At 47.6% G+C, this 20,959-nt stretch overlaps 1 protein-coding gene across 2 annotated transcripts; it reads left to right on the top strand.

The window, feature by feature from the left end:
• Positions 1-1,822: 1,822 nt before the first annotated feature.
• Positions 1,823-8,232, top strand: FAM174C (family with sequence similarity 174 member C). 2 transcript variants are annotated; one of them, XM_074304876.1, is made up of 3 exons: positions 1,823-2,309; positions 5,510-5,626; positions 7,010-8,232. In XM_074304876.1, coding segments are annotated over exons 1-3 (357 nt in total). In that variant the 5' UTR covers positions 1,823-2,070; the 3' UTR covers positions 7,011-8,232. The 2 variants fall into 2 exon arrangements, with proteins under 2 accessions (XP_074160977.1, XP_074160968.1); XM_074304867.1 differs by having other exon boundaries at positions 5,510-5,667.
• Positions 8,233-20,959: the final 12,727 nt, after the last annotated feature.

Here is a 20,959-nt window from a genome sequence, read left to right as displayed (position 1 = left end):
TATGTATGGACATTTATTGGCAATGTACTGGTATATAATTTAAAGGGGCATTTGGATTCTACCACAAGGAAGAGAAGACTTCAGGTTAGATTTAGTTCAGATTTAGGAGTTCTTATGTCCACAAGAATCAGTGGTCCTCACACTTTTTAAATAGGGGCCAGTTCTCTGTCCCTCAGAATGTGGGAGGCCGGAGTAAAGTACAAACAAAAGCTCCTGCTCTGTGTCCGCCCTCAGCCTGTTTGCCATAACCCGGCGGGCCGTATAAACGTCCTCAGCCGGCCTGTGGCAGGCCATAGTTTGAGAGCCCCTTCACAAGACCATGTGAATACAAGGAAATAAAGGATTAGTTATTATCCTGGGAGGCCCATGAGGGCAAGAACTAACTAAACTTTGCATGCTCCCCAGCCCCCGCACACACGTGATACGTGCTTGTCAGACTCATTGAGCCATTTGCCTGGCAGGGAATTTTTAGACTGGATTCTAGAGCCACTTCAGTCGACAGTAACATAGTCTTTAGTAGCTCTAAAGACTAGCGAATCATTCAGAATAGAAGGACGGCCTAGCGGCGTGCCTATTTGTAGGTTACTGAACGCCACAGGTCTAAAATGGGGCACTTAGCATCCAGGTCGGTTCAGAGGCACTGCAACTGTATTATAGCTATAGACTATTCCATAGGAATCTTGCTTGTTCAAGTCTGGCTGCAGGCTGATAAGGCAAAGCAAAAAGAAGGGATTGCCTCTGGATGACAAGCTGCCAGGATTGCCTTTTTTGTAAACCCAGAATTTAACACAGTTCCTGGTATGCAGTAGGCACTTAATGCTGATGGAAACAGGCTGATTTATCCTAGAAGTAATAGGAGCCCCTGGAGTTTATTGAGCAGGGCGGGGGGGAGGGGGAGAAGGGTGCAGACAGATCTGTGCTTTTGGGAACTCTTAGCAGTTTAAGTGGCTGGATTGAGGACTGATTGGATAGAGTGGAGACCTCTATTAGGCTATTGCCACAGTCCAGGTGAGAGCTGATTAGGGCTTAATCACGGTGGCCGTGTGAGTAAAGACTTGATGCTGATTGCCCGCAAAGCAACCCCGCGGGAGGATGGAGACCCAGGCGGCGAGAGCTCAGGCCCCTTTCATCTCCTTCAGCAGTAGCTGGATCGGAGAGGAGGCGGCAGTTTGTGGAGGGGGGATGGTAATACTAGGCGTATGGCAAGGCTTGATGGGAACAGGACACTGTAAGTTGTGTTGGTCACCCAGCGGTTAGAATAGGGAAGGGGAGGTGACCTGAGAAAGAACCGAAACCTCTTTTATCAGTCTAGGTTTTCGGGTCTGTAAATTCCTTCCAGAAGGCAGTCCCCCAAACTCCCTGCGCTCGCGCCGAATCCCAAGGGTGCAGGGAGCCGAGCCTCTCCGCAGGAGCTCAATACTTTTTTACTTAATCTAGATCGAGGAATTGGGACATGGGGGATTCGAGGGCACCTCAGGACTTAAGATGGGATTTGGGTGGAACATGCCCTGGGGCCTATGGGGCGCGGGCACTGCGTCTGGACCAGATGGTACCTTTGGGTGGCAGGACCCCTGCCTACAAGGGGGATAACGCCCCTCCCCTACGGCTCCGAGGAAGCAGGAGTGCCTACTGTTTGATCCTCACAACTCTGAGAGGCAGCTCTGGTATTATTCCCATTTTACAGGTGAGGAAACTGAGGGAAGACAGCGATCAAGGGACTTCCCATCTGAGGTCTAGTTTGAACTCAACGCTTCCTGATGGCGGGGTCGGCGCTTGCTACTAGACGCCTCGAGAAAGATTCAACCTTTAATAAAATGAACAGTTACCTAGTCCTTTAAGGTTTGCTGGAGGGGAAGAAGAGGGCGGGGAAGCAGGAAATGGGACGGGACCAGAAGGCCTCCGCAAACGACGCCCCGGGAGGCGGAGCCAAAATGACTGATAGGGAATTGGATAGCACTAGGACCTCTAAGCCCCGCCCCTGCAAGTCATTGGTTCCCTCCGCCCCCGCCCTTTGGTGAATGACAGAGAAACGCGAGGGCGGGGCACCACCGCAGCCGCTATCCCCCCGCCATGGGGCCGCGTCTGCTGCTGTTCGCCCTGTTGTTCAGGGCAGGAGTCTGGGCCTCCGAGATGCCGCTATCGCCGTCCGTTACGAACGGGAGCAGTATGGTCGTGTCTGCGGCGCCTCACAACGAAACCAGAGTGGTTCTGCCGAGCTCTGGAGGAGGACAGATACTGAAGCGTTCCATCTACGTGTTGACTGGCTTTTGCGCACTGGCTGCGCTCTATTTCCTCATCCGGGCCTTCAGGTGAGTCATGTGGAGACCCCGCCGCCCTATCCTGGACCTCATTGGAGGTCATGTGACAAACTCTGCTTCCTTAGTTTCGGAAGCAGCCGGGAGATTGTGCGGGTTGGCGGGGAGGTGGTTTCCCAAGTCACATGCTGCGCGTCACGTGAGGCCGGGTTTGGAGTCCCGCGGGGGCTAGTGCTAATGCCGGGCTTGGGCTGCCCTTAATCGCATTTTCCCGGTACGAAGTTTCCTGTAAGGGGGGAGTTGTAAGGGGCTGAAGCTCCTTACCGCTTGTCATCCTGAATGGGGGTGATGCTACCGCAGGACGATTTCCGTTCTAATCGCAATAATAGTGGCTGACGTCACGTAATGTAATGTCCTAAAGTACTTTGCCTCTTTACGTCAGCGTTCCCATCCGGAGGCGGCCCCCAAGTTTCCTGTCAGCCCGTGATCTATGAATAATACACTTCCCACCTTCCTAAAAATCAAACCGCGAGTAAGCATTTATTAAGCGCCACTGTTTTACATATTCAGTATTTTACAAATACTTAATCGTCATAACAACCCTTCAAAGTGGAGAGTATCGTTAGTCTCATTTTACCGAGGAGGACGTGACTTGACCAGAGTCACGCAGCTGTCGGATGTTACAGATTTTGAACACAGGCCTTTCCGACGCTAGGCCCAGACTCTGCCCACGGTGCCTTTGTGTCCTTTGTGTCCTCAGAGGAATGTTCCAGAAATACTCTGAATGTCTTATCCAGCAAACACCGCTAGATGCTTACTCAGCATTCAGTGACCCTCTGATTAGAAATACCCAGCACCAAACGAGGAGATAATCTTTTTTCAGAATATATCTGGAGGGGCAGCTAGGGGGCGCAGTGGATAGAGCACCATCCCTGAAGTCAGGAGGACCCGAGTTCAAATATGGTCTCAGACACTTCCTAGCTGTGTGACCCTGGGCAAGTCACTTAACCGCAGCCTCAGAAAAAAATATGGTTAGATTTATCTTGGTCTGAGAGAGGTAAATTGAGGTTTTCCCACTAGTTGAGTTTTACTGCCTTTTTCTTTGAGAAACTTAGGCTAGCCAGGAAGTTCTGAAGCTTTTTATGTGTGTGTGTGTATACATGCACATATACACAGAGAGATGTATATAGACAAAGGTAGGAACCAAGCTCTGTGCCTAATGGAGAGGGACGTATAACTTCCAGTCTCCATTCTTTTAGCTGTCTGATCACTTCCCCTTCCCCCTCCCCCAGGCCCTAGTTTTGGGTTGGACTAGACCGCCTCCGAGGTCCCTTCCTGGCCTAACTGTGCTCTTAATAGTCTAGCTAAGGGGATTCCCCTTTGGGCGCTTTCTCTTTAAAAAGAACATGAGCTCCCTCTGGCTCTGGGATTTTTGTGCCTTTGGGGGAGACAGGTTTTCCTCAGTTGGATTGTGGATTCTCTGAGACTGCTTCTGTCCCCTTGGAGGCCTTACACACAGTGGGGAGTTGGTGCCCTTGGGGCCCATTGCCCCATCTGCTCCCCGCCCCCACCTTTGCACTTGTTGCCCACTGCCTTTGTCCCATGTGCCATCTGTAATACCTTCTCTTTATCTTCCTTGGGAATTTGTGCCCATCTTTAAATCTCAGCTTCTTCCGGATCTCCCCTTTCCCCCAGAATAAGACTGGGTCCGAGGGAGGCTTGGAGCTTGAGCTCCTCTTTGTAGGCCCTCTCTACCCTACCCACTGTGACTGTTGAATTGGTTTGAATCTCTGCCTCTCTTTGGGGCCATCGCTTCCAGAAGGTGCGCTGAATGCGAATCCTATTCTAAATGATTCTTAGGAGGCAACTCAGCGACTCAGCGGCGCCTGGAGTCCTGAGGAAGATCTGTGTTCAAATAGGACCTCAGATACCTGGGCAAATACTTCCCGTGTGTTTGCCTTAAACCGCTGGAGAAAGAAATGACAAACGTTCCAAGAAAGGGAAACCCCACGAGAGTCCCGAGGTCAGGCCGGAGCACCGCCAGTATTTCTAACTCTTTGGGAGGGGAAGGTAGCACCTCCGGCCCTGTTCCCTTTAAGGCACAACTCAGTCCCTCTTTTAAAAAAAGAAATCAATTACTTTTTATTATAGCTTTTCATTGACAAAACATATGCACGGGTAATTTTTCAACATTGACCCTTGCAAAAAACTTCTGTTCCAACGTTTCCCCTCCTTCCCTCCACTCCCTCCCCCCATACATGTTAAAGTATATGCGAAATACAATGTATATGTATACATATTTATACAATTATCTTGCTATACAAGAAAAGTCGCAATCCCTCCTTTTTATTTGGAAGCCTTCCCCTGATAATTATTTCTTAATTTTTCTGTATGTGACTTGTTTGTTTCTATTTGTTTATTTATTCTTTCTGCCATTAAATTGTTAGCTCCTTGAGGACAGGGACTATCTTGTGCCTCTTTTTGTATCCCCAAGCACTCAAGTCAGTGCTTACTCAATGCTTATTGGCTGGCTAAGGGACATCCCGGTGACCGGCTCTGAGCAGGCCTGGCTCTGAAATCCCCCCCTTCATGGGGGATGAGGCTCCTACCTGGGCTCCCTTCCTCTGGGTTCTCCCCAGATCTTCCATTTGCCTTCCGATGGCCAAGTTGTCTTGCTAACATACTGTTCCGATAACATCCTTCTTCTGACGTTGTGAAATAATAACAGCCTTTTTATTTGGCATTCAGAACCCTCCAGCGGAGGTCCATCCCATTTATCCAGCCTTCTACTGTTCTCTTGCATGGGAGCTGCCTCCAGGCCAAGTTACCATGTTCCTGGAGGGAACGGGGCTCCAGCTTTCACCCTGCGGCCTCCCCTCTCCTTCCTTGCTTGGAATAAATACATCCCCCCACCCTTGACGTCTCTCCCTCCAAGGCCTGACTCAGGGCCCATTTTCCCGGTGAAAAGGCCTTCCCTGCTCCCGTCTTGCCCTGAGCATTGGCTCGGCTTCCTTTGTCCCCGTCACATCTCCCTGGGACTTTGTCGCTCCATCTTGGTGCTTTCCGTGCAGAACCCATCATTGGTATTTCCTATGAAGTTTTGGAATCGAATTGAAGAGATTAAGAAGGATATTTATCATCAGTGAGGGAAGTTTATGTGTTGATCCAGCTCCTAGCACGGGGCCCCGCATGTGGGAGGTCCTTGATAAAGGTGTGTTGGATCGAAATGAATTTCATTTTAAACCTGTTTTCAGAATAAAGAAACCGCAGCGGAAGAAGTACGGTCTGCTCTCAAATACAGATGACCACATGGACATGGCCTCAATGGAGAGTGATGAAGAGACAGTCTTTGAGACGAGGAACTTGAGATGGTAGAGTTTCTGGGATTTTATTTCTCCTGGAAAGTCCTCAGGTAGTTTTAGGGAGCGGGACTGGAGAGATGGTTAGAATTAGGCAGGGATTGAAATCTTCCTTCTGTGCTAGGGCCCCTCAGCCTCTGGGGGGTAGAGAGTGTCCCTCCTCCACCTCTAGGACCAAGGATACTTTTAAGTGCTTTAAGGAATCATGGGCCCTGGCACTAGCCTCAGGCTTAGGGATGAAGCTCTAGAACTGGCAGATGCTTCGTGGTACTGAGGATCTAGAACTGGTAGTGCCCTCGGCAGGTTGAGAAGCTTTGTCTAGAACTGACAGGGGCCTCTGAGACATCTGGCTAGATCCCTCTGTTTACAGATAAGGAAACTGAGATCTGCTCAGAGAACTCGGGTAGCTTGTCCCAATTCACCCAGCTAAGTTGGCCCAACTCCCGGCTGGAACAGGCAGGCTTCTCTGGGACGGTCACTCCACTTAGCATGGAGAGGCAGCACATTGTGGTAAAGAATCTGCTGACTTTGAATTGATTCATGCTCCTTACTCCCTGGGAGATCTTGGCTAAGTGAAACTTCTTTGGGCCCCATAAATCTCATCCCGCTTCCATCTTCCTAATGACAGATGCTTAAAGAGGTATCTAAGACTCCTCCTCCCCTTCCCAACGTCATGTCCAGGCTAAATGCTTCTGCTCCCTCGGGTGCTTCCCAAACCCTCAGGCCTGAACCAAACTCATGACTTCTGTTATTAGGGCTGAGGTTGGAGCTGAAGGGGCTCCCGAAATCTTTTGGCCCTTCCCCTAGGTGAGGAGGGGGCAGTATCCTGCCCAAGGGCCCCCCAGCCGGCTCACTTGCAGAAGCCAGATTTGAACTCCTGTTCTCTGACTTGCCTCTTTCCCCACGTTGCCTCTCAGAGCCCACCAGGCTGGAGGATCCTGGGAGCAGGAATCCAGAAGCACCTGAGCTCAGGAGTTTGGGAGGAGGTCCTGAAGCTGAGGCAGCCCATGCCTCCTGGGGGACTCCTGCCCAGACAGGTACCAGTCAAAGGGTGGGGCTAGCCCAGGGCTTGCAAGCCAGTGAGTCATGTATGGGAGCTAAGAAGGAGGTGAGTCTGGCTCACCATTCCCACACCTCCGAACTCTCCGGTTTCTGAGCCTTCCTACAGGGACAGGCAGCTATTAGGAAAACTCCTTTAGAGAGCGACTGACCCAAGATTGCTGGCCCCTGGTTTCTCCCCACCACGCAATGCCCATCTCTTGGAGTTAGATTGTAAGCTCCTTGAGGGCAAGGACCCCCTTTTGCCTCTTTATGTCCTCAGCCCTTAGTACAATGCTTGGCACATAGGGGATAATAAATGTTTATTGATTATTATTCATTGATTCTGTTTTTCAGATGAAGACCTGGAGTCCACAATGGTAGCTGCGCAGAGTAATCCAGAAAGGGGGGCTAGGGACCCCAGGCACAGGATGTCAAGAAAATCAGGGGTTTATTTTTTTAATGGTTCTGTACATTACAGTGTTTCTAAGGGGGGAGGGAAGGTGGGGAAACTTTTTTGCACTTGGGATGTGTCAGGAAATGCAGGAAAAGAGGGCGTGGTGCCCCAAATCTTGGCTTTTACTTTGGCAGATGTGAGCTTCTGTGGGAGGAGCCCAGCTGTCTTTCCCTTCCTGACTCTCAGGTCCTAAGAGCTTGCCTGGATCACCTGCCCCCTCATGCTTCTCCTTTCCCTATGTTAGCACTTCCAGCCTGGGTCAGGGCCAGAGCTTGCCTGGATCACCTGCCCCCTCATGCTTCTCCTTTCCCTATGTTAGCACTTCCAGCCTGGGTCAGGGCCAGAGACCCTACTGAGATACTTGGGGTCCCATCCTGAATTTTGGACCATGAATGTTGCTGCCTGGAGGAGATTTTCCTAGAGATTAGGAGATTGGGTCCCAGTGGGCTCTCCTCTGAGCTTCTGGGTGGGGGAGTGGTACTGGGGGAGCCAAGAGGGGTGGTCTCCCTCTGCCACCCTTGACATTGACCAGACTGAGCAGAAGCTAACATCGGGCCCAGCTGCCTCTCCGTGCTCTGCCGGAGGGAACCAAATGGCTTCCAGATCTCCAGGCTGCCGAAACCAAAGCCGGTATCTCCCTTGGACTCAGGTTGATGGCCCACTCTGGAATCTCCAGTGGGGCCTGGGGCAGTAAGGACCATGTTCTAGATTCTTGGTGGGAGAGCCAGAGCCAGAGAGAGGGATTGGGGGAGATGGCCTCTCTGAACGTCTGCACCTTCCTCATGGGTCAGGGCTCATGGGAAACCTCCTCTGTGATCCAAGGACTCTTCTTCCTGCATTGCCCACACTTGTGTTTGGGGGATTAGCCCCTTCCAGAAGGGCCCCCCTCTCCTAGATCTGGTATCTGGACGAGGGCTTGGGCACCTTCCTTCTGGGACCACCTTGCTTTGTCCCTGGCACGGGAGAAGCTTTTTACTTTGTGTCTGTATATTTGGGTATTTTGATTTCTAAGAGACAAAGTTTTCTGTTGGGGGACCAGCATCCCACAGTATTTACCTGTCAAGGGTGTTCAGTAAAAGCTGCTGATTTTAAATAAAACAAATGTGGCCTCCTCCCTTTGGCACTTTGGCCTCCCGTCTCCATTCCAAAAGTCAGATCCTGCACGAATCCTGCTTTGTCCCTCACTGTTCTGGACTTGACTCTGGATGGTGGGTGAGAAGGAGATAATACCAATTCTTTTTCTTCACACGCCAATCATGACATTGCTGTAATTTCATCCCCAATGGGGTGTGGGATGTAAAGGGGGAGGGGCGGAAGGGAGAACCATCGATTATTGGTCCTCCTCCCTCCCCTCTCTGTATTTCTCATCTGTGACTTCCCAGAGGCCCCACTCAGTATCTTGGAGACCAGCTTTCTCTGGGTCCTGAGTCTTTGTGGAGCAGTTGGTCTTGGCAAGAGAGGCTTCCTAGGGTCCTCATACCCTGGAGGGTGTTGTCAGACACCAAGTTCCTGCCTAATAAGCTGTAACTTTCTCACTGTCCTCTGTGTCTCCTGCCTTTGGAGGGCTAATGAGATCTGGGCACACAGTGATTTAAAGCTGTCCTACTGGCCCGAGGATACCAGTAGTAATGGTGGCACTTGTAGGGATAGGGAAGCCTGTGGCATGCCTTAGGCACTTCCTACCTTGTGGGAACCTTCCATGGTGTTGGGGGGTGCCATTGTACAGGGACACGGGGAAGCCAAGAGACCCCCTTAGCATCCCACATCTCCTACCTTGGGGGCACAGGGAGAAAGTGAAACTGAGTTCAGCTCATTCCTCACTGGGGAAGGTGAGCCCCTGCTCTGATGCATGGGTGGTCGTGGAAGGACAGGCCTTTCCCCCACCCAAAAGGTAACCAAGGGAGGATAGAATGCAGTCACCATCTCCCCTATATGGCTTTTCTTTCTCATCCCATAAGTTGTCTTGGTCTCCAACCTCAGCATCCCTAAGAGACAGTAGCAGGTCAGTAGAGGAGGAAGCTCGGGCCAGGTGGGCGAATTACCCACAATCAGAAGCAAGAGAGCCTCTGGTTCCAGTCGATGGCAGGGCCAGATTTATAACCAGAAGGTGCCTCATTCTATTGTTAGATCCTCTAGAGTAATTGCTGGTTTAATGATTAGTCACCAGGAGAAGGTTATTTTGTGCTTAATGCCCTTTTTTTGTTTAAGCTTTTATTTTCAAAATACATGCAGTTTTCAACATTCACCTTTGCAAATTTTTTTTTTTTTGCAATTTTTTCTCCTTCCCTTCCCCCATCCTTTCTAGCATATGTTAAACATGTGCAATTCTTTACATATTTCCACAATTATCGTGCTGCACAAGAAAAATCAGATCCAAAAAAAAAGAAGGAAAAAAAGCAAACAAAAAAATGTGACAATACTCTGTTGTGATCCACACTCAGTTCCCACAGTCAGTCTCTGGGTGCAGGTGGCTCTCTTCATCACAACAGGCCTGAAATCACCTCATTGTTGAAGACAGCCACGTCCATCAGAATTGATCATTGTATAATCTTGTTGCTGTGTATAATGATCTGGTTCTGCTCATTTCACTCAGCATCAGTTCATGAAACTCTCCAGACCTCTCTAAAATCATCCTCCTGATTGTTTCTCATGGAACAACTATATTCCATTACATTCCATACCATAACTTATTCAGCCAGTCCCCAGCTGATGGCCAGGGACTCAGTTTCCAGTACAAAAAGCTGCTACAAACATTTTTGCATATGCAGGTCCTTCCCCCACCCAACCTTTTTTTTTTTTTTTTTTTTTTTTTTTTTTTTTAAATAATTTCCCATGGGATACAGGCCCAGTACAGCCACTGCTGAATTAGAGAGTATACAGTTTTGCAACCCTTTGGGCATAGTTCCAAATTGCTCCCAGAATGGTTGGATTTGTTCACAATTCCAAGTGTCAGTGTCCCAGTTTTCCCACATCCCTTTTCCTGTCATTTTAGCCAATCTGACAGGTGTGAAATGGTGTCCTTTTGTGTAAGGAAGCAGAGGTGGTTGAGAGAAGACCTAGGCAGTCTGGAGGGAAGATGGGGGGGGGGGGGGGGGGGGGCTGGGCCAGGGTCTGAGCCTCCTGGGTCAGGACTCGGTGTGTGGCCAGGCTTGGCTGGCTGAGGTCAGGCCGGACTCGGGGTCAGCTCTCAGCTTGGGCCCTGTCCGGCTTGGGTGGTCTTCAGCTGGGCCCCCCACAGGCTCTGAAGCGCCCTCAGAGACCGGAGCAATGGCCCGGATCTCTGCCATGATGGCCTAAGGAGACAAAAGCCGAGGACAAGGGCTGGGACTGCATCAGTTACTGGCCTTGCCCCTCCCCCTGGCGGAGATGGGGGCCGCCAGGACCACGGTGTGAAGAAGAGGGGACGCCACCAGATGGCGCCATCTCCCCAGGTTTCCTCATTGCTTGGCAGACAGGTGCAAAACTAGATTCTCTCTGTCCCCCTGGAGGGAGGGGGCGTGCTATCCCAAGGTTCCTCCATCTCTGGGTTCTTTGTGCCCAGCCCTGTGAGCGGAAGGGGCCTGGCTCCCTGGACTAGTCAAACATTAAAGCCCTTTTTGCAGAGGTATGGAAGGAGACTCACTGAAGGGAGGGCCCGAGAACACAGAAGTGCTCGCCCTCGGGGGTCCGATCTGTGCCACCCAGAGAGGGGGAACTTAAAAAAGGCGCGCAGTCAGTGCAGGGGGGTTTCCAGAAGGAAAGCGGCTAGAGCAGGACTTGGGAGACTCCCTGAGGAGGACGCAGGGGAGCCGATCTTCCAAGGGTTAGAGAGTGCCAGCTGGGGCCGTCAGCCCGGGACGTCCCAGGTGTGAATGACGGCTTTGCAAAGGGTTAAGGACGACTGGTGAATGCCTCAGAGACTCCAAGTACGGGCTCTTTGTCCGGAGTGTGCAAAAGGGAACAGAGCTCATAGGAAAGAAGTCTGGAGAGCCAGGTTATGAAAGGCCTCAAATGCCGAGCAAAATCATCTGCATTTCAGGCTCAAGATAACGGGGAGCCACTGAAGACTCCTCAGTAGGGGAGGGGCGAGGTCAAGCTTGTGTTTTAGAAGGACCGTTTTGGGGGCAGGTGGGTGGGGCAGTGATAGAGCCCCTGCCCTGAAGTCAGACGAGTCTCAGACACTTCCTAGGGTGTGACCCTGGGCAAGTCACTTACTCCCAATTGCTTCAGCAAAAAAAAAAAAAAAATAAAAATAAAAATCATTTTGATAACTGTAAAGACTGGGTTGGAGAGGCTAGGGGCCAGAAGACCCACCGGGAGAGAGTTTCAGTGGTTTTGTTCAGTCATTTCTGATTCTGAGTCCATTTATTTTGCAAAGATACTGTAGTAATTCCCCATCCTTTCCCCCTCCAGCTCATCGTATAGATCGGAAAACCGAGGCGAATAGTGACTTGCCCAGGGTCACACAGCCAGTGTCTGAGGTCGGATCTGAATTCTTGTCTCCTGGCTCCAGACCCCGCCCCCACCTCGTTGCTCTTCCACAGTCTGGGCAGGAGGGAGGGAAGGCCTGGCCTGGAGGGGAATAGGCCTCGGACAGAGAAGAGACCGAAGTGAAGGATGTGGACGGAGAATCAAGACCTGGCCTCGGCTAAGGGGCGGGGGTGGGGATTTAGGGAGGAGTCAGTGATGACTCCATGTGAACCTAGTTACCAGAATCAAAGGACCGTGTACAGCTACACTTCACACAGGGCCTGGCACACAGTAGGTGCTTCATAAATGTGCCCTAATTAACGCTTTTAAGAAATGCTATTTCTCTCTTCTCTAGAAGGATGGTAGTCGCCCAAATAGGAAAAGTAAATTTAGAGAGAGTGAGTTTGGAAAGAGAGAAAACTTCCATTATTGAAAAAGCTGAGTTTGAGATGTCCATAGAGACACCAGTTGGAAAAATTCAATAAGCAGTTGGTGGTTCAAGACTGAAGTTCAGGAAAGAGACCAGGAACACACACACACACACACACACACACACACATTTGTGTGTGTGTGACGAGATATATCTATTTTCTACAGATGCACTGATGATGTAGACTGCTCTATAGAAACTAGAGAGATTCAGAGAACTATAAAGAACAGAGAGATTTACAGCTGGATATGGATCTATTTATATCATCTCTCTTTAAATCTATTGATTGATCCGGGAGTCATCTGTATGTGGTCGATAAGCAGAATTTGTGAGAGCAATAACACCAGGAAAGAAAGTGGAAGGAGAAGAAAGGGTGTCTAGGAGAGTGCTTGGGATCAGTCTGCACTTAGCGGGTGGGGGATGGGTGGTGATTATACAGAGGAGATGGAGAAGGCGCTATCAGACAGGAAAACCGAGCAGAGCTTATTCAGAAGGAGGGGGTGGTTAACAGTGTCAAAAATTTCACAGAGCTCCAGAAGGATGAGTACTAATACAGTGACTTAGGTAAAGGGAGACATGGCAGCTTTATCAAATTTGCAGATAGCAGAAAGATGGGAGTGATAGCGCACTGCATGACAGGATCAGGATTCAAAAAGATCTTGACAGGCTAGAACACTAGAAACCTAATAAGTTGAAATTTAGTAGGGATCAATGTCAAATCTCATACGGGTTCAAAAAATCAACTTTCTGAGTTCAAGCGTAGGGGAACGTCTGGCTAGAAAGCAATTTGTTTGAAACAGATCTGGAAGTTTTGTCCAATTCAACTCAACAAACATTTATTAGTAGACTGAAAACTCAATACGAATCAACAATGCCGCGGTGTGTCAGCTGAGAGGGAATTCTATTTTAGCCTGCATTAAGGAAAGGTGAGGTTGCACAGTGGCCTGTATTTAGGAAAACCCGATTTATATCCTGCTTCCCACACCAGCTAGGTAACTTTGGTTTCCTCAGTTATAAAATGAGATAATAGCACCTTCCTCGCAGCGATGTTTGAGGAGCTAATGAGATGAAGTTTGTAAAGCACTTAGCCAAATGCTTCTCACATAGCAGGGGCTGAAGAAATGGTTTCCCCCTTCCCCACGGCATCTAGGAATCAGCTATACCCCCCTCTCAGCGGAAGACCTCTGGAGTTCTTGTTCAGATCTGAATGCAAATTTTGTGAGGGCCTCTAAGGGAGGGTAGCCAAGATAGGGAAATGCTTCTAGTACATGAGCAAGAAGGGATTGTTTAGCTTGGAGAAAATAAGATCTTGGATCAGTGTGAAGGACGTGATAAATATCTTCAGGTATTGGAAAAGCTATCCTGTGAAAGAGGTATAAGATTTCTTATTTTCAGAAGGTAAAATTAGGAGCAATGGACAAAGATAGAAAGAGGCAATGGGAAAATCTCATCACAATCAGAGCTATCCCCAAGTGAGATCAACGTCCAGAGAAGGGGTCTGCAGGCAAAGGCTGGTTGATCACTCGTCAGTTGTTATCCAGGGGCCCTTTTTCAGGGTTGAGTTGGACCGGAGGGAAGTCTCTATGCTCCCTTCCTACTTGAAAATTCTGTGATTCGGTGGATAAAATGGTGACAGTTTACTTGTGAATGATTCTGATTAACAAAATGGGAAACTGGATAAAGTCATCCATGTGGTTGTATAGAGACTTTGCCAGCTAACAAATTAAAAAAAAAGAACCCTATAGGTGAAAACAAAAATAGGAGATGAAGGAAGAATGAACAAGTCTCACAGTCCTGCAAAGAAGAGCAGGAAGCATCTAATCTCAAAAAGTGGAGGCCAGTAAGAAAGTACCCAGGACTACACAGTGAGGCTTTTACAGCTAGGTTAGGGGCAAGAGGAAATTCAAGGACAGGATGGAATGTTGTCAAGCAGGGAAACTTATTCAATTCCCATTTTGCTTCTGTTTTTCCTGCTTAGGAGAATGATCTTCAATGTGGAAAAACAGACCAAAAATAAGCAGGGAGTTAGGACCCCACGACTAAAGGGGAGATGATAGGAAATAACTAAATGGTACTCAGTAAATTTGAGCCACCAATGACCTCCGGTCCAGAAGGATTGTGATTGCTGAGACATCATCAGTGTTCTGAAAACCATGGAGAGTGGAAGCAGTAAAAGATAAGATAAAGTAAATATCATTTTAATCTTTTCCAAGAAAGAAGATAGAATTTCCTCAGTTATAGACTAGACAACTTGACTTTAATTCCAAGCAAAATTCTAGAATGCATTTATTGTTAAAGAAAGAGTTGGTGAGCACTTGGAAAAGGGAGTGATCACTAAGAGCCAGTATGGATTTATTAAATGGCAGATTGTTTCCATTTACCTTTTGGCCTGGGATACTAGAGAAATAGAACAGGAAAATTCTGTGAACATAATATTATTGCATTGTGGCAAGGCATCTTACAAAGTCTCTCATGTAATCTTTGAGGATAACATGGAGAGATGCGGCCAGTTGCATTGGTTTAGTTAGGTGCATTCAGAACTGATTGAATGACCACACCCAAAATATAATGATTAATGGATTGAAATCGACCTGGACGGAAGTCTCAGATGATCTCCTGCCTCTGGCTCTGTGTTCAGCATTTTTCTTAATGACTTAAGTAAAGGTATTTTTGTGAAACTAGTGGGTGAAAGAAAGCACAGTTAACATGATTGTGCATAGGATCCAACAATATTTCAACAGATCAGAATTGGTGGGCCATTGCTAACAATATACATTTATTACGTTAATGTACATCTAAGGGCAATTCTGCTCTGCAGGACCATTGAATTGATTGGGGAATCCTCCTGACCATTTCCCATCTATCCCCCAATCCAGACGTGAAACACAGGTATCCAAAATGGCCTTTGGTCCTGTTTGTTGCTGTTGGCTTCCTCAGGGAAAGAGTAACTGTGGATGGGGTGTTCAGGGAGGACTACACTTCTGGTGGGAGGGCTTGCTGAGCCCTTTCCCGGGCTGCTCATCCGCCTTTGGTGTCCACATGGCACTCAACTCCTAATCTGTGGCTCCAAGAAGCTGTAGCATGTACAGTGGCCATATCCCAGTAAACCTTCTCAGAAGATGGACTAAACCAGGTAGAAAGTAATCCTCCAACCCATCAGTGAGCTAGAGGCGTGTCTACCCCAAGCACTTGAAGGCTTTTCCAGGAAGAATGAGTGAGAACAGCTTGTTCCAACAGCCATGAAAGTGACTTCTAGAGCTTGATTAGACATCGAAGAGCCTCAGGTCATCCACTGCGTCTGTCATTTTGACATTTGTCTTGCCATTGGACTCAGGGAAAATCTATTTCAATAAATCCAATTCATACTTAAGTCAAGATATCCCCCATGATGTCATCGGTCCCCTTTGAAAACAGGATAAACAACAAAAGAGTATTAGAAAATAGGGGAGAGGGGAGTGAGGATCTCACTGTTTTAGACCATTTATAAACATTAAGTTAACCATTAGCTCTATCAATGTTCAATAGCCAAGTAATTGACATTCCAGAAGATCTGAACCATGTCAATCCTGATTTTCCTTCTTGCAATTTTAACCAGAAGCCACATGGATGTTTCAGCTTGAGCATTCTCGAGATCCACCATGGCTACTCTGGGATCCAGGCTGAGGTGGACCGGCCCCTCTTGGCACTGGGGTCACTTTTTAAAAGCTACTGCAGAAAATCTGACATTTGCCAGATGCATGTTCCCCACAGATTCCAGCCTTAGAATCTCATGTCTTGCACGTGGGTTCTCCGGTGTGGGTGCTCTGCCTCTGCTGGAACCCTGGACGGGACAAAGATGCCCTCAAAGGAAGAACTTGAATTGAAGATGATAGCTTTAAACTCAGCAGGAACCTTAGAAATATTCTAGTCTGACCCACTCATTTTATAGATGAGGACTTGAAGTCTAGAGTGGTTAAGGATTAGCCCAGTGGATTTATCTCAGGGCCTTTGATAGCAAATCCAGAATTTATTCTACTTTATGGAAGGGGCAGCCTGGCTCTGACATTCTCTGTTTCCTATTCTCTAAATCACGGCTTCTTAAACTTTTTCCACTTGTGATCTCTATTTAACAGAGACATTTTTACGTGACTCTGGGTATCTAGGTATATAAAACAAGTATACAAATCAAACATTTACTTATAATTTCATGACCCCCACATTCAGTCACAAGACCCCGTATGAAGTCATGACCCCCAGTTTAGGAAGCTGGGCTCTAAAGGCCCTTCCAGTTTGGATGTTCTGTGTTCTAGGACAGAGCCTTCAAGAATACTGGTCTATTGGGCCTTTGCTAGCCCAAAGGGAGGAGTCTCCCCAGTTTGTTGGCTTCAACCAGCCCACATCACATTATCCCTACTCCGTCTTCAGCCAAAGGATCATAACATCACAAATAGAGAGTAGGATCTCAGAGGCCATCTATTCCTACTCCCTTAATTTACACAGAGAGAAACTGAGGCCAAGGGAAATTCATCTGTCCCGAGTCACATAGGCAATAACCATCAGAGGCTATATTGAATCCAGCTCCTATGACTCCAGAGCCATTGTTCTTTCCTCTGGCCCACATGGGGCAGTTCCCAGTCACCAAATGTCTCTCTCCTAGAGCCGTTTCCCTTTCATAGGGTTGGATCCGTCCACCTTCCATCATCTAACTATTCTTGTAGCCTGTCCCCTCCCCTTGACCACTGCCCTCCTACCTGGGCTTCAGGCTGTTGGAACATCTGTCTTATCCCTCTTTCCCCTCCTGCTTCTCCATTAAAACCTTTCCCTGACGTCTCATGCTGGAGTGGAAGTTGACACAGAATTCTAGAGCTGGAAGAACCCTCAGAGACAACCTAGGTCAATTCATTCCTGAGCAAGAACCCCCCCTCCAACACAACAGGTCATCCAGCCTGTGCCTGAAGACGTGGAATAAAGACCAACTCACTAGCTCCTCCACTTCAGAATAACCCAGCGCTAGCAGTTTCTCCTTGCTGAGAGCCTGGACCCGAGCCTTTGCCGCGCTTTCATTTACTCCTGCCCTTCTTGGGTATCCACAGAGCTGCCCTTCCGAGGCTGAGAGGGAGCCCTTTTTTCCAGGCTTTGCCTTCTTGGGAAAGTCCCAATTTCTCTAAGCCTCAGTTTGCAACCTGACAGATAAGAGAGCAGAAAAGGCGGAGGATTTGGAGCCAGACCCCGCTTTGGCCCTTGTTATAACTGGGTGACCTTGATCAAGACTTCTCTCTCCCTCCATTCTTGGCTGTGGTGAAAATCTGCCCAGTTAAACCTCTCTTCTAAGTTCTCTTGGAAGTGACATTTTGTGATTCTCTTTCCCTGCCTTATCCCCCAGGCCCTGCCCCATCCTTTCAGCTAGGTCTGGGGAAGGTTTTCAATCTTGTTCCCAATTCCTGAGTTTCATTTAAATTTGTCCAGCAAGAGCATTGGAAGGCATTAGGTTAACGAATCATTTGATTTTTCTTTTTTTGTGAGAGATTTGCTGGTGAACCCCTTCCCTCCCCACCTCCCCCCACCTCTCCCCCCCGGTAATATGGCTAGCTTTTTAATTAACTGGTTATAATTAACGGTGTCTCATCTCGAGCTGGGGCCGGGCCATGTTAGTGACTGTTTGCTAACGGACTTTGAAGATGTGAGATGCTGTTCGTTCCTGCTATTATGGTGTTAAAAGGGATTAATAGAAAGTTTGAGATCAGAAGACTTGCTTTCTCAGCCGGCAGGCGTCAAGGAGGAAGGGCCCCCTCGGCTCCCCTCCCTCTCCCTGTTCTGCACCCTGTGTCAGGATTCCAGTGTCCAACTTTGCAGCCAGCAGGAGCAGAAGACCTGGGGACAGGGTCTGTGTGTTCAAATCCCGGCCCTGGTGTGTGCAAGCTGGGTGACCTTGGGCAGAGACTTCATGTCTCTGAGACACCTGTCAAATGCAAAATAACCAGACCCAGACTCCCTTCAGCTGCATGAGTGAATGCATATCAATCACTTCAGAATCATACAGCATGATAGAAATAGGAATTATTAAGGCCATTTTTGTCCAATTCTCAGGTTTGACATCTGATAAATAATGTGGTAGAATAAAAAACACAGGTGATTCCATGGTGTGTGTGTGTGGTCCTGGTAGGAAATTCCCTCCATCCAAACCAGTCAGCAGCTAGTCTGTAACTTAAGTCTTTGAGAACAGTCCGGGGCAATAGAGAGGTAGATTTAATGATTTGTCTAGAGTATGTGCCTTAGGTAGAACTTGAACTCAAGTCTCCACCCTAAGACTGGCCTTTGGAGGCCGTGTGGTGCAGCCAAAAACTCATCTGGGTTCTCATTTCACCTCCGTTACCTATTTTCTCTCTAATTTGGAGTAAATCACTTACCCCTTCTGGGCTCCAGTTTCCCCATTGTAAAATGAGAGCATTGGATAAGATAGATGGCCTTTCCAACTCTAAATCTGGGATTCTGTGATCTTCCTCTGCCCTATATCACACTACCTCTTGTGAGTCACTATTATTATTTATTTAGAATTTAGTATAGATTCTTGAAGAATTGAGGTATGTAAGATTTACATCTTGTTTACCCCAAGATAGGCTGGAAACAAAATATCAAAAATAAAACAGGATAATCAAAAGTTAATAGAAAAAGACAACAAATCAGAACATCAGCTAAAAGGAGCAAGGTAATAGATGTTATCAGGTACCTGTGACTATTGTATTTGGGCACTAACCTCAGTGGTGAAACAACAATTAGGACGCTGGACTCCAGTGATTTCAGTGCTGGTTGGGCCCTGCCACTTTCTCCTGGGACCATGAGTGGGTCATTTGCCCTCTTAGCTTCCCAGTTTCCTCTTCTGCAAAATGGAGCTAATAGTCCTTGCTCTGCTTCCCTTCCAGGAGTGTTTAAGAATCAGACGAGATAATGGATGTAAAGTGCTTTGTAACCATAGCACTCCATGGAAATGTATTCCTGTGCTTATTATTAATCATCCCATTAACGAGTATTGATTGGGAGTCCACTATATGCTCAGCTCTTAGGAGGAGAGAGTATATTCATTTATCCCTTCAGTATCTCCAAAGGGCCTCGCTTTCATCAGTGTGGGTAATTCCCTTCATGAGGCGAGTAACCTCTCCACACCTTAGTGGACACTTTCATCAGATGCTGTGATTGAAAAAAACGCATCTCCTTGTGGTCAATCTGGTGATGGGAGAAGTGCATGGTCTTAACCATCTTCCCACCCTTTACTTATCTCAGTTGGTTCAGCTGAGGTCCCCACCTAAAGTTTTAACGCTTGGGGTCTAGTCACAATGAGGGGAAGTTAGGTGGTGTGGTGGATAGAGAGCTGGGTCTGGAGTCAGATCTTCCTTCCTAGGCTTTAGACACTTATTGGTTGTATGATCTTGGGCAACTCACTTAACCTTGCCTGCCTCAGATTCCTCAACTGTAAAAAGAGCTGGGGAAGGAAATGGCAAACCATTCTAATATATCTATCAAGAAAAGCCCAAATAGGGTCACAAAGAACCGAACATGACTCGGACAGGATTGAAAAATGACTAAAACAACAACAATCCCCATGAGGTGGCTGGTGGTAAATCGAATAAAGTGCCGGACCAGTTAGGAAATCCTGAGTTCAAAACCGACCTCAGACACTTAATATCTGTATGACTTTGGGCAGATCATTTCACCTCCATTTCTTCTACTCTGCAATGGGGGGCATGATACTACCTACCTCCCAGATGGTTGTGAGAATCCAGTAAGAACAAATTTGTAAAAGCACTTAGTGGGGCAGCTAGTGGCACAGTGGAGAGAGCACCAGGCTTGGATTTGGGATGACCTGAATTGAAATTTGACCTCAGACTCTTACTAGTTGTGTGACTCTGGGCAAGTCACTAAATCCAGATGCCCCCAGAAAACCCCCAGATAAAACAAAAAGCTCTTGGCGTTGTTATTTAGTACATGAAAGGTACAATAAAATGCTCGTTTACCAATCCTGTTTTTGTTATTTCCTCTCTGTGGAGTGATGGGCAGATGTCTCTCAGGGCTTCATCTATAAAATGGACTGGAATGATCTAAATAATTAATGTTACCTTCTCTCAAGTCACCTATAACACTCCCCTTTGTGCCCTATCAGTGGAAGATTCACCCAAATAATTCACTGAAAAAAATTGAGGCTTCCCATGCTGGATTCCGTTTTCTCCCAATTCTATAATTTTCATTCATTCCAAAATCATCTCCATTCTCTCCTCCTTTGCTCCAGTCTCAGAGAAAGAGGTGTCCTGTTCCTTATGTGTGGGCTTATCCCGGGACTCTGTCCTGGATCCTTTTCTCTTCTTATACTTCCCCTGGGTGATTCCATCATCTCCCAAGGTTCAAATGCCATCTCTCTGTTTATGAAACCCAGCCCTAACCTCTCTCCTGAGTGCCAGTGCTGTTTCACCAACTGCTTATCGTAGATCTCTAACTGCATACTCCATAAATAGCAATATATCCAAAAGCAAAATTCATTCTTTTCTTCCCCAATCTTTTCTTCTCCCCAACTTCCCAATTTCTCTGGAGGGCGCCATTATCTTTCCAGTTACCAGATTCAAAACATTAGCATTATCTCCTGCACTTGCCTCCCATTTATAGCCAATAAATTGCCAAGTCTTATTGCTGACAGTTACAATATTTTTTTTGCATCCATACTCTCTTCTTCACTGAGATCCACTGACTTTTTGCAGCTCCTTATCACCTTTTACCTCCACTATTACAATAGCCTCTTCATTGTATTTTGATATTACAATTCATGATAATGTGATTACTGTTACATTAGCCTTCTGCTTCTCTCCCTCTTCTAATATCAATAGGTGACATGACAGTACCGAGGTCTGCAAGACATAGAGACGAGGTAAATGGGAAGATCTAGAGGATTTTAGGAGGCCATAACAGATTGGACAGCACGGTCATCTCACCCACTCACGGAAAGGAA

This window comes from Sminthopsis crassicaudata, chromosome 1, assembly GCF_048593235.1.
Source record: "Sminthopsis crassicaudata isolate SCR6 chromosome 1, ASM4859323v1, whole genome shotgun sequence".
NCBI lineage: Eukaryota > Metazoa > Chordata > Mammalia > Dasyuromorphia > Dasyuridae > Sminthopsis > Sminthopsis crassicaudata.
The sequence above is the reverse complement of the archived record's forward strand: the minus strand, read 5'-3'. Positions and strand labels throughout refer to the sequence as shown.

What these genes read in the sequence shown, in the direction of transcription:
- FAM174C (XM_074304867.1), top strand. Translation starts at nt 2,071, where the DNA reads ATGGGGCCGCGTCTGCTGCTGTTCGCCCTGTTGTTCAGGGCAGGAGTC. An exon ending in TTCCTCATCCGGGCCTTCAG is followed by an intron (nt 2,310 to 5,509) that starts GTGAGTCATGTG and finishes ACCTGTTTTCAG; the next exon opens with AATAAAGAAACCGCAGCGGA.